At 50.3% G+C, this 11331-nt stretch overlaps 1 protein-coding gene across 1 annotated transcript in view; it reads left to right on the top strand.

The window, feature by feature from the left end:
* Positions 1–11196, top strand: part of dnmt3bb.1 (DNA (cytosine-5-)-methyltransferase 3 beta, duplicate b.1) — a 28744-nt gene extending 17548 nt beyond the window's left edge. The window contains exons 7-22 of the mRNA XM_061075041.1: positions 180–338; positions 415–522; positions 2578–2719; positions 2823–2945; positions 3593–3637; positions 3719–3798; positions 3904–4016; positions 5821–6004; positions 6150–6234; positions 6309–6454; positions 6635–6725; positions 7700–7848; positions 8186–8271; positions 8553–8622; positions 8702–8820; positions 9185–11196. Of these exons, the coding sequence (XP_060931024.1) occupies positions 180–338; positions 415–522; positions 2578–2719; positions 2823–2945; positions 3593–3637; positions 3719–3798; positions 3904–4016; positions 5821–6004; positions 6150–6234; positions 6309–6454; positions 6635–6725; positions 7700–7848; positions 8186–8271; positions 8553–8622; positions 8702–8820; positions 9185–9326 (1842 nt within the window). The 3' untranslated portion in view covers positions 9327–11196. The remainder of the gene's footprint in view (positions 1–179; positions 339–414; positions 523–2577; positions 2720–2822; positions 2946–3592; positions 3638–3718; positions 3799–3903; positions 4017–5820; positions 6005–6149; positions 6235–6308; positions 6455–6634; positions 6726–7699; positions 7849–8185; positions 8272–8552; positions 8623–8701; positions 8821–9184) is intronic.
* Positions 11197–11331: the final 135 nt, after the last annotated feature.

Here is an 11331-nt window from a genome sequence, read left to right as displayed (position 1 = left end):
TCACCAGAGACGTCTCTGCTCGTCTGAAGCTCCGCCCCCTTCATGTCACGTCTCCGTGCTGTTGTGGGTTTCTGTGTGTGATTGTGTAACGTCTCGACCTCCGTCTTCACCTCAATAACAATGAGATCATGAAGTTTGGAAGTGGAACGCTGACTCTTCTTCTTCGTCTGTTCTCTCAGGACAACAAAGGCTTTGGCATCGGCGAGCTGGTGTGGGGGAAGATCAAAGGCTTCTCCTGGTGGCCCGGCATCGTGGTCACGTGGCGAGCGACCGGCAAGAGGCAGGCGGGCCACGGCATGAGGTGGCTGCAGTGGTTCGGAGACGGCAAGTTCTCAGAGGTGAGGAGACAAAGAGAGGACGGAGGAGGGAGGGGCATGGAGGACAGCTGCTTGATGATGTGTCTCCGCCCCTCAGGTCTCTGCAGACAAGCTGGACTCCATCACCGCCTTCCCCAAGTTCTTCAGCCAGGCGTCCTACACCAAGCTGGCGTCCTACCGCCGGGCCGTGTTCCAGGCTCTGGAGGTGAGGCTCAGGAGACACGTCCGGGCTGTGGGATCGAACCCACGGACCCTCGAGAGACGTGTGATTCCTCCTGCTAACGTGTGATCACACAAACTGATCAGTTAGTCTCTCAGTGAACCAGGGGTTCCTCAATCTAATCTTCTGAGAAGGTTCTTTCTTCTTCTGTCTCTTTGACTCTTCTCCATCTTTCCTTCTCATCTGTTTGTTTTTCAGTGGTGGAGAGGTGTTTCTCTCTCTCTCTCTCTCTCTCTCTCTCTCTCTCTCTCTCTCTCTCTGTGTCAGTGGATTGTGTGTGTCGACACTCTTTCCTCTTCATGGTGTTCTCTCTCTCTCTCTCCCTGTGTTCTGTCCTCTCTCTCTCCCTGTGTTCTGTCCTCTCTCTGTCTCTCCCTGTGTTCTGTCCTCTCTCTCTCTCCCTGTCTTCTCTCTCTCTCCCTGTGTTCTATCCTCTCTCTCTCTCCCTGTGTTCTGTCCTCTCTCTCTCCCTGTGTTCTGTCCTCTCTCTGTCTCTCCCTGTGTTCTGTCCTCTCTGTCTCTCCCTGTGTTCTGTCCTCTCTCTCTCTCCCTGTCTTCTCTCTCTCTCCCTGTGTTCTATCCCCTCTCTCTCTCCCTGTGTTCTGTCCTCTCTCTGTCTCTCCCTGTGTTCTGTCCTCTCTGTCTCTCCCTGTGTTCTGTCCTCTCTCTCTCTCCCTGTCTTCTCTCTCTCTCCCTGTGTTCTATCCTCTCTCTCTCTCCCTGTGTTCTGTCCTCTCTCTCTCCCTGTGTTCTGTCCTCTCTCTGTCTCTCCCTGTGTTCTGTCCTCTCTGTCTCTCCCTGTGTTCTGTCCTCTCTCTCTCTCCCTGTCTTCTCTCTCTCTCCCTGTGTTCTATCCTCTCTCTCTCTCCCTGTGTTCTGTCCTCTCTCTCTCCCTGTGTTCTGTCCTCTCTGTCTCTCCCTGTGTTCTGTCCTCTCTCTCTCTCCCTGTCTTCTCTCTCTCTCCCTGTGTTCTATCCTCTCTCTCTCTCCCTGTGTTCTGTCCTCTCTCTCTCCCTGTGTTCTGTCCTCTCTCTCTCTCTCTCCCTGTGTTCTCTCCTCTCTCCCTGTGTTCTGTCCTCTCTCTCTCTCTCTCTCTCTGTGTTCTGTCCTCTCTCTCTCTCTCCCTGTGTTCTGTCCTCTCTCTCTCCCTGTGTTCTGTCCTCTCTCTCTCTCCCTGTGTTCTGTCCTCTCTCTCTCCCTCTCTCTCTCTCCCTGTGTTCTGTCCTCTCTCTCTCTCCCTGTGTTCTGTCCTCTCTCTCCCTGTGTTCTGTCCTCTCTCTCTCTCTCTCCCTGTGTTCTGTCCTCTCTCTCTCTCTCCCTGTGTTCTGTCCTCTCTCTCTCTCTCTCTGTGTTCTGTCCTCTCTCTCTCCCCCTGTGTTCTGTCCTCTCTCTCTCTCCCTGTGTTCTGTCCTCTCTCTCTCTCTCCCTGTGTTCTGTCCTCTCTCTCTCTCTCTCTGTGTTCTGTCCTCTCTCTCTCTCCCTGTGTTCTGTCCTCTCTCTCTCTCTCTCCCTCTCTCTCTCTCCCTGTGTTCTGTCCTCTCTCTCTCTCCCTGTGTTCTGTCCTCTCTCTCCCTGTGTTCTGTCCTCTCTCTCTCTCTCTCCCTGTGTTCTGTCCTCTCTCTCTCTCTGTGTTCTGTCCTCTCTCTCTCTCCCTGTGTTCTGTCCTCTCTCTCTCTCTCTCTGTGTTCTGTCCTCTCTCTCTCTCTCTCCCTGTGTTCTGTCCTCTCTCTGTCTCTCCCTGTGTTCTGTCCTCTCTCTCTCTCCCTGTGTTCTGTCCTCTCTCTCCCTGTGTTCTGTCCTCTCTCTCTCTCCCTGTGTTCTGTCCTCTCTCTCTCTCTCTCCCTGTGTTCTGTCCTCTCTCTCTCTCCCTGTGTTCTGTCCTCTCTCGACCTCCTGTCCCCCTGAGGTCTTGGCTGTCTCTCTGGTGTCTTCTGAAGGAAAGCCCTTGACCTGCCTATGACCTCTGACCTCTGGAGAAGCAGGACAGGTTCACAGGTGTAAACCTCCCTCTCCTCTGATTGTTGACCACGTGTCTCTCAGATGTCCAGTATCCGGGCGGAGCAGACCTTCCCCCCCTGTGAGTCGGACCCCCCCGAGGACCAGGTGAAGCCCATGCTGGACTGGGCCAACGCCGGCTTCCTGCCCAAAGGGGAGGAGGGACTCCGACCCACGCACGGCGCCAGTGAGCAACGAGCCAGCTGCAGTTTGTCCCTCAGCTTAGTTTGTCTTCATCTCTGCAGGGACTGGTTTTAAGTGGATGTGTTTGTGCCCCCCCCCCCCTGCAGACAGCAACCCTCTGGACCACCAGGTCCTGGACGTGTCTCTGCCCGAGTACTTCCCCAGCGCCAAGCGGCCCCGGGTCAGCCTGTGTAAGAGCAAGGCCGCGCCCGAGGAGTCCTTCTGCAGAGGTACTCATGTGTGTGTCCCTGTCCTCCGTCCGTCCCCTTCTCTCCAGGACGCATGTGTGTGTGTCCCTGTCCTCCGTCCGTCCCCTTCTCTCCAGGACGCATGTGTGTGTGTCCCCGTCCTCCGTCTGTCCCCTTCTCTCCAGGACGCATGTGTGTGTGTCCCCGTCCTCCGTCTGTCCCCTTCTCTCCAGGACGCATGTGTGTGTGTCCCTGTCCTCCGTCCGTCCCCTTCTCTCCAGGACGCAGCGTCCACTTCCTGCTACAGACTCACACGTGGAGTGAACAGCTCATTGACCCGGACGTGCTGCTCGAGGATCCTCTTTCAAAGTTCACAGCTTTGTGTCGTCTACGCTTTCTTATCCACAGATATTTGTGTTATTGGTAGAAACGTCATCGAGCTGCTGGAGAATCTCCTGCTGTGAGAATGAAGAACGTCTGCAGCTTGTGACTCAGACGTTTGTGTTCTCACTTGCAGCCGCTCTGGATAATATCAGTAGAATCAGCTCAGGTCTGAAAGCAGCTTCAGATTTTCAGCAGAAGTTGTTGTTCATGCTTTTTAAATGTTAAAGGTGAAGTTGTTTCCTGTGGTGAAGGTTCGGCTGCTCGTAGGAAACCGTTTCTTAACGCTGCATCTTCTTCTCTCCCAGAGCAAATGGTGAATGAAGTTCTGAAGAATAATTGTAGTATTGAAGGTAAAGACTTTCCGCTCTAATTTGCAAATGATCCCATGTTGTGTTGTTTTCTGTGTTGTTGAGCGTTGTGTGTTTCCTCAGAGTTCTGTCTCTCCTGTGGGAGGAGGAGAGCGGCAACGTTCCACCCGCTGTTTGAAGGAGGCCTGTGCCAAACATGCAAGGTAGAGAAGAAGAATCTCCACCTGGACCTGAGCACATCTGGGTTCCATCTCATCAGGGTTTCACTGAGTGTGTGTGTGTGTGTGTGTGTGTGTGTGTGTGTTCAGGATGTGTACCTGGAGATGTCCTACATGTACGATGACGATGGCTACCAGTCGTACTGCACCGTGTGCTGCGGAGGTCGAGAGGTTCTGCTCTGTGGCAACGCCAACTGCTGCAGGTCAGAGGTCGCACAACAACGAGTGAACAATGACCCTCTCTACCCACGTGTGTGTGTGTGTGTGTGCATCCGTTCACCTCCTCTTCACCTCCTCTCATCCTCTTCTCGTCCTCCTCTCCTCCTCTTCTCCTCCTCTTCACCTCCTCTCGTCCTCTTCACCTCCTCTTCTCCTCCTCTTCTCCTCCTCTTCACCTCCTCTTCTCCTCCTCTTCACCTCCTCTCCTCCTCTTCACCTCCTCTTCTCCTCCTCTTCACCTCCTCTTCTCCTCTTCTCCTCCTCCTCTCCTCCTCTCCTCCTCTTCACCTCCTCTTCTCCTCCTCTCCTCCTCCTCTTCACCTCCTCACCTCCTCTTCTCCTCCTCTTCACCTCCTCTCCTCCTCCTCTCCTCCTCTTCACCTCCTCTCCTCCTCCTCTTCACCTCCTCTCCTCCTCTTCACCTCCTCTTCACCTCCTCTTCTCCTCCTCTTCACCTCCTCCTCTCCTCCTCTTCACTTCCTCTTCACCTCCTCTCCTCCTCTTCTCGTCCTCTTCTCCTCCTCTTCACCTCCTCTCCTCTTCTCCTCCTCTTCTCCTCCTCTTCTCCTCCTCTCCTCCTCCTCTTCTCCTCCTCTTCTCCTCCTCTTCACCTCTTCTCCTCCTCTTCACCTCCTCCTCTCCTCCTCTCCTCCTCCTCTCCTCCTCCTCTCCTCCTCTTCTCCTCCTCTTCTCCTCCTCTTCTCCTCCTCTTCTCCTCCTCTTCACCTCCTCTCCTCCTCTTCTCCTCCTCTTCTCCTCCTCTTCACTTCCTCTCCTCTTCTCCTCCTCTTCTCCTCCTCTTCACCTCCTCTCCTCCTCTTCTCCTCCTCTTCACCTCCTCTCCTCTTCTCCTCCTCTTCTCCTCCTCTTCTCCTCCTCTTCACCTCCTCTCCTCCTCTTCTCCTCCTCTTCTCCTCCTCTTCTCCTCCTCTTCTCCTCCTCTTCACCTCTTCTCCTCCTCTTCTCCTCCTCTTCACCTCCTCTCCTCCTCCTCTTCTCCTCCTCTCCTCCTCCTCTCCTCCTCTTCTCCTCCTCTCCTCCTCTTCACCTCCTCTTCTCCTCCTCTTCTCCTCCTCTTCACCTCCTCTCCTCCTCTTCACCTCCTCTCCTCTTCTCCTCCTCTTCTCCTCCTCTTCTCCTCCTCTTCACCTCCTCTCCTCCTCTTCTCCTCCTCTTCTCCTCCTCTTCACCTCCTCTCCTCCTCTTCACCTCCTCTCCTCCTCTTCACCTCCTCTTCTCCTCCTCTTCTCCTCCTCTTCACCTCCTCTCCTCCTCTTCTCCTCCTCTCCTCGTCCTCTTCACCTCCTCTCCTCCTCTTCACCTCTTCTCCTCCTCTTCACCTCCTCTTCACCTCCTCTCCTCCTCCTCTTCACCTCCTCTCCTCCGCTCCTCCTCCTCTCATCCTCTTCTCCTCCTCTTCTCCTCCTCCTCTCCTCCTCTTCTCCTCCTCTTCACCTCCTCTCGTCCTCTTCACTTCCTCTTCTCCTCCTCTTCTCCTCCTCCTCTCCTCCTCTTCACCTCCTCTTCACCTCCTCTTCACCTCCTCTTCACCTCCTCTTCTCCTCCTCTTCTCCTCCTCTTCTCGTCCTCTTCTCCTCCTCTTCACCTCCTCTCCTCCTCCTCTTCTCCTCCTCTTCACCTCCTCTTCTCCTCCTCCTCTCCTCTTCTCCTCCTCTTCACCTCCTCTTCACCTCCTCCTCCTCTCCTCCTCTTCTCCTCCTCTTCTCCTCCTCTTCACCTCCTCACCTCCTCTTCACCTCCTCCTCTCCTCCTCTCCTCCTCCTCCAGGTGTTTCTGCGTGGACTGCCTGGACATCCTGGTCGGACCCGGGACCTCTGACAGCGCTCGCTACCTGGACCCGTGGAGATGCTACATGTGTCAGCCGCCGCTGCAGGACGGCAGCCTGCGGCGCCGCGACGACTGGAGCCTCAAGCTGCAGGAGTTCTTCGCCAACGACCACGGACAGGAGTTTGTGAGTCAGCAGGTCACAGACGCTCGTGGAGATCGGCCTCATCTTCTCATCGAGATCCAGGAACTATCCTGAGAAACTGGTGAAAAGGTCGAACGTTCCTGGATCTGCAGCTTTGTCCTGATGCTTCTACTTCTGTTTCTTCTAGGAGCAACCGAAGAATTACCCAGCAGTCCCTGCGGAGCAGAGGCGACCAATCAGAGTGCTCTCCCTGTTCGACGGCATCGCCACAGGTGAGAACGAGCGCCCGTCAGGAACGAGTCTTAGTGAGGCGCAGCAGTGCATCATGGGAGGTTTGTGTCGGCAGGGTACCTGGTTCTGAGGGATCTGGGCTTCAAGGTGGACCAGTACGTGGCGTCGGAGGTGTGCGAGGACTCCATCTCAGTGGGCGTGGTCAGACATGAAGGAAAGATCCAGTACGTCCATGATGTGAGGAACATCTCCAAGAAGGATGTAAGAGTCACATCTCACCCAGGTTCCTCCTGATGCTCTTTGTCTCCTGAAGATGTTTCATCTGCAGAACAAACAGTCACCAGAGAGAATTAGAGTTTCATCGTTAGAGATTTCATCTAGTTCTTCATCTTCCAGAAGCTGTAGCTCCGTCTAACACTAGGTGGTGCTGTTGTCTCCCAGCTTCTAGAGTGGGGTCCGTTTGACCTGGTGATCGGAGGAAGTCCCTGCAACGACCTGTCCATCGTCAACCCTGCGAGGAAAGGTCTCTACGGTAGGTCCCCCCCCCCCCCCCGAGGGAGTCACACCCCCCCGCTGTCCTCCATCTTCTCTCATCAGCATTTTCATGTTCTAATCCATGTTAAACTGCTCATTAACGACACTAATGTTGTGTTACGGTTTTAAAAGGTGGCTTCAGGTTATTGGAAACTCCAGTCATTCGTATTTTAAAGTTCCCAGATCAGTGTCATATGCAAATGTGCAAAAGCTTTCTAAAGATAAGTGAGACACGGACAGAGATCACTGGGATTATTAGTTCCATGACAATTAACTGCTAATCTAAACTGCTTATGAGAATAGTACATACTTTGTTTTTCAACGGTAAAATGAATAAACCTGGATATACTGATGTTCTGGATGTTGTGTGGTTCTATGATGATGTTGTGTTGGACTCTGATGATGTTGTGTGGTTCTAGAGGATGTTGTGTGGGACTCTGATGATGTTGTGTGGTTCTAGAGGATGTTGTGTGGGACTCTGATGATGTTGTGTGGTTTTAGAGGATGTTGTGTGGGACTGATGATGTTGTGTTGGACTCTGATGATGTTGTGTTGGACTCTGATGATGTTGTGTTGGACTCTGATGATGTTGTGTTGGACTCTGATGATGTTGTGTTGGACTCTGAGGATGTTGTGTGGGACTCTGATGATGTTGTGTTGGACTCTGATGATGTTGTGTGGTTCTAGAGGATGTTGTGTGGGACTCTGATGATGTTGTGTGGTTTTAGAGGATGTTGTGTGGGACTGATGATGTTGTGTGGGACTGATGATGTTGTGTTGGACTCTGATGATGTTGTGTTGGACTCTGAGGATGTTGTGTGGGACTCTGATGATGTTGTGTTGGACTCTGAGCATGTTGTGTGGTTCTAGAGGATGTTGTGTGGTTCTAGAGGATGTTGTGTTGGACTCTGAGCATGTTGTGTGGTTCTACAGGATGTTGTGTTGGACTCTGATGATGTTGTGTGGTTCTAGAGGGAACCGGGAGGTTGTTCTTCGAGTTCTACCGGCTGCTGAGCGAAGCCCGGCCCAAGGAAGGAGAGGACCGGCCGTTCTTCTGGATGTTTGAGAACGTGGTCGCCATGGGCGTCAACGACAAGAGGGACATCTCCCGATTCCTGGAGGTGAGTTCCTGCTGCTTTGAGTTACTTTTCCAATCAGCTGTTGCTTTGTCAATTTCTTTCTGGTGCAGAACTAATTCATTTGTCATCACTACACCTGGCATGTTATTGGTTCGGGAGTTTTGACAGATGTGCAACACAAAACAATTTATAATCAGAAGAAACAAATGAGAAAGCAGATGTTCGATGAAATCCAGACCAGGCTCTTCCCTTGTGAGGAACACAACCAGCTCGCGCCAGAAGAGCGTTTTACGAGCTGTGGTTTACGAGGAGTGGATGTGTAGTAATTCCCTGTGGGCTTTTATTTTGTAGTGTAACCCTGTGGGCTTTTATTTTGTAGTGCAACCCTGTGATGATCGATGCCATCGACGTCTCTGCTGCTCACCGTGCACGATACTTCTGGGGAAACTTGCCAGGGATGAACAGGTCGGTAAACTCTTCACATCACAAACGACAAGTTGAGAAAAGCACTGGAGCCAGCCACCAGGGGGCGACCAAGGAGCTTTGCCTCACTTTTAAGATCTGAAGTTGCTCGACTTATTTTGAGCCCTGGAGGAGGCGGAGCTTCAGGCTCTTCTCTGATTGACTTCCTCCGAGCTGTGTGCACAGTGTGTAGCATGACGTGCTCAGTGTGTAGCGTGACGTGCACAGTGTGTAGCGTGACGTGCACAGTGTGTAGTGTGACGTGTGTTGCCGTGTGGTTTCAGGCCGCTGTGTGCGTCGGGCATGGACAAGCTGGAGCTGCAGGACTGTCTGGATCACGGCCGAGTGGCAAAGGTCAGATATCTGCACCACACACAAGCAGCTGCTCTCACAGTGGTGGACTTTGGGTGAAAGTGTGTTTGTGGTCTCACAGTTTGGAAAAGTTCGAACCATCACCACTCGTTCCAACTCCATCAAACAGGGGAAAGACCAGCACTTCCCTGTGATGATGAACGGGAAGGAGGACATCCTGTGGTGCACGGAGCTGGAGAGGTGAGCCTCATGTTCTCATGTTCTCAGCTGGAGGATCTTTAGAATGATGATTCCTATTCAATACTTAGTGTCATCTTTTCTTTGTCTTCGTCTTCTACGTGTCCGGCTCTTCTTCATCCTGAGATCTTTGTGTTCTTCCAGCTTCACGTCACGTGTTAGAAACCTCGTCCACACGTCCACTCGCTCTCTGGGAAGCTTCCACACATTGTCCTGCTGGTTCCTCACATGGACTCTGACATGTTACACACACATGTTACCAGGAGAAGATCCAGAGACTCAGACATTAGTTCTCACAGACAGAACCTGTGGACTTCAGTGAAGGTCTGACAGCAGCATGATGGTAACGCTCTTCTTCTTCCTGCAGGATCTTCGGTTTCCCGGTCCACTACACAGACGTGTCCAACATGGGTCGCGGCGCCCGACAGAAGCTGCTGGGCCGGTCCTGGAGCGTCCCGGTCATCAGGCACCTGTTCGCTCCGCTCAAGGATTACTACGCCTGTGAATAGACTCCAGGAACCCGACGCCACCTGTGGTCACACAGGGTGATGCGAGTCAGGAGGTTCCTCAGAGTCCACAGCAGCTGTTAGGATGCACTGTAACACACACTAACACACACTAACACACACTAACACACACTAACACACACACAGAAGAGGGGTTCATCACCAACTCCTTCCTTTGGTTTAGAAAATGAGGACTGCACAGGGATTTAATTAGATTTCTTTAGAGGTATTGTTTTTAAGTTGTCAACACTTCTTAGTTGTAGGAAAATAGAAAACAATTTAACACAACTTTTAAAGTGGCTTCATATCACAAAGTTTTATCAACACTGCGTTTCTCTGATGATTAAAATATGTGACAGGCCGGTTGATGTTAATCTGAAGAAACTTTTAATCTGACCTGAACCAAAGTTATCGGGCGTCTTGAACGCCTCCTGCTGTTTCACTAGTCTCAGCATTATTAACACTATTTTAAATATGATCCGGCAATTTCACCAAAACTACATATCCCATAAGTCTTAGCCACAGAAATACTGTGAAGGAGGAAAAACAACTTTTATTAAAGGTTTTATGAACATGTTTGTGTAGATAGTGTGAAACACACAAATACTTGAAACAAAGCCAACGCAAGAACAGATGTGGAGGTTTTGTCTTTTATCGACGTTTCAAACCGCTTAGAAACTAAGAGTGGTTATGTTTCTTTGACTGTAGATGTTTGATTATTGTTTTAATGATAAAGCAGCTGGAGGCCAGCGTCTCCACGGAAACAAGTGAGTCCGTCACTTCAGTTAAAACCTTTTTCCAGAAATTGAAAAAAACTATATTTTTGTAAACTAGCACTGACTACTTTTTCTAAGTTTTTCAGTTTCAAAAAGACTCTAAAGATTTAAAGGACTGAACCATTTAGAAGATGCTTCACTAAGGTCCCTGTGGGGAACATGCTTCTGTGTACAGTACGTTTACATCATGACACGTAATGATCATCTGTTTCCAGAAGAAGCATTGAGTTCTCTACTGAGGATCCCGGGTCAGTTTGTGTTTCCTGGTCCAAGGCTTCAGCTTCAGGGTGTGAACCAGGAACCTGTGACCTCACTCACTGGAACATGGCGTCCATCTTTCAGATATTGATGTTGTTTTGAAAACTGGAAGATTTTTTTCTAATGACACCAAATTAAAGTAAACGGGCATTACCTCAGACACCTTAGTGTCTCTGTTCTGTGAATATGTTCTGCTCCCATGTGACCTGTATGTTTATATAACTATATTTAGCTTGTTACCACTGGAACTGTTTTTTTACACAGTGTTGTGTTTACTGTATCCATAGAAAAGTTTACAAGTTACTTAGTAAGAGTTCTGGCTCGGACTCCTCTGGTGCTCAGAGCCACAGGATCACGTCTGATTTCACAGCTGTTAAAAACTCAAAGTGACTGTTTACATGCTTCGTTAACACTGATGAACGTGGAAGGTTCAACGGAACCAGGACACAAGTTCTTCTCTTTTGTAACCGTGCTCTTTTAAGACTTTATGTATATTAGGAAGATACATTTTATATTAACACCGTTCAAAGCTTGCTTGAAACTTGTTATATTATAACACGACATAGAACGTTAATCAATAGCTGTTTACAGAGTTTGTTATTTAGATGTAAACCATTTGCGTGTGTGATAGTCTTCTGAGAACAGTTTCTACTCTTTTCTCTTAAGCTGTTTTGTGCTTTATCTTTGATCAGATTCAGATTGTGTTTCTGTTTTCAGTTTTGTCATTTTACTTTTTATGAATCTAAACTGCAAAAGCCTTTGAAAAGATCGGATTCTGTTATTTTTGTACTTCTTTAAGGGAAAACCCTTGTTCTTTTTTTTATATTTGTGTATTTCCTATAGCCACATGTATATAATTCTATTCAATAAAAAACAGCTTGCTGCTAAAATCCACTGAGACGTGTCGTGTTTGAGACGCTGATCCATCTACCTGAAGACTCCTCCCCCCCCGGGGTCAGAGGTCAGAGGAATGG

Source organism: Limanda limanda, chromosome 7, assembly GCF_963576545.1.
Source record: "Limanda limanda chromosome 7, fLimLim1.1, whole genome shotgun sequence".
NCBI lineage: Eukaryota > Metazoa > Chordata > Actinopteri > Pleuronectiformes > Pleuronectidae > Limanda > Limanda limanda.
This window is presented reverse-complemented; position numbering and strand designations above follow the sequence as displayed.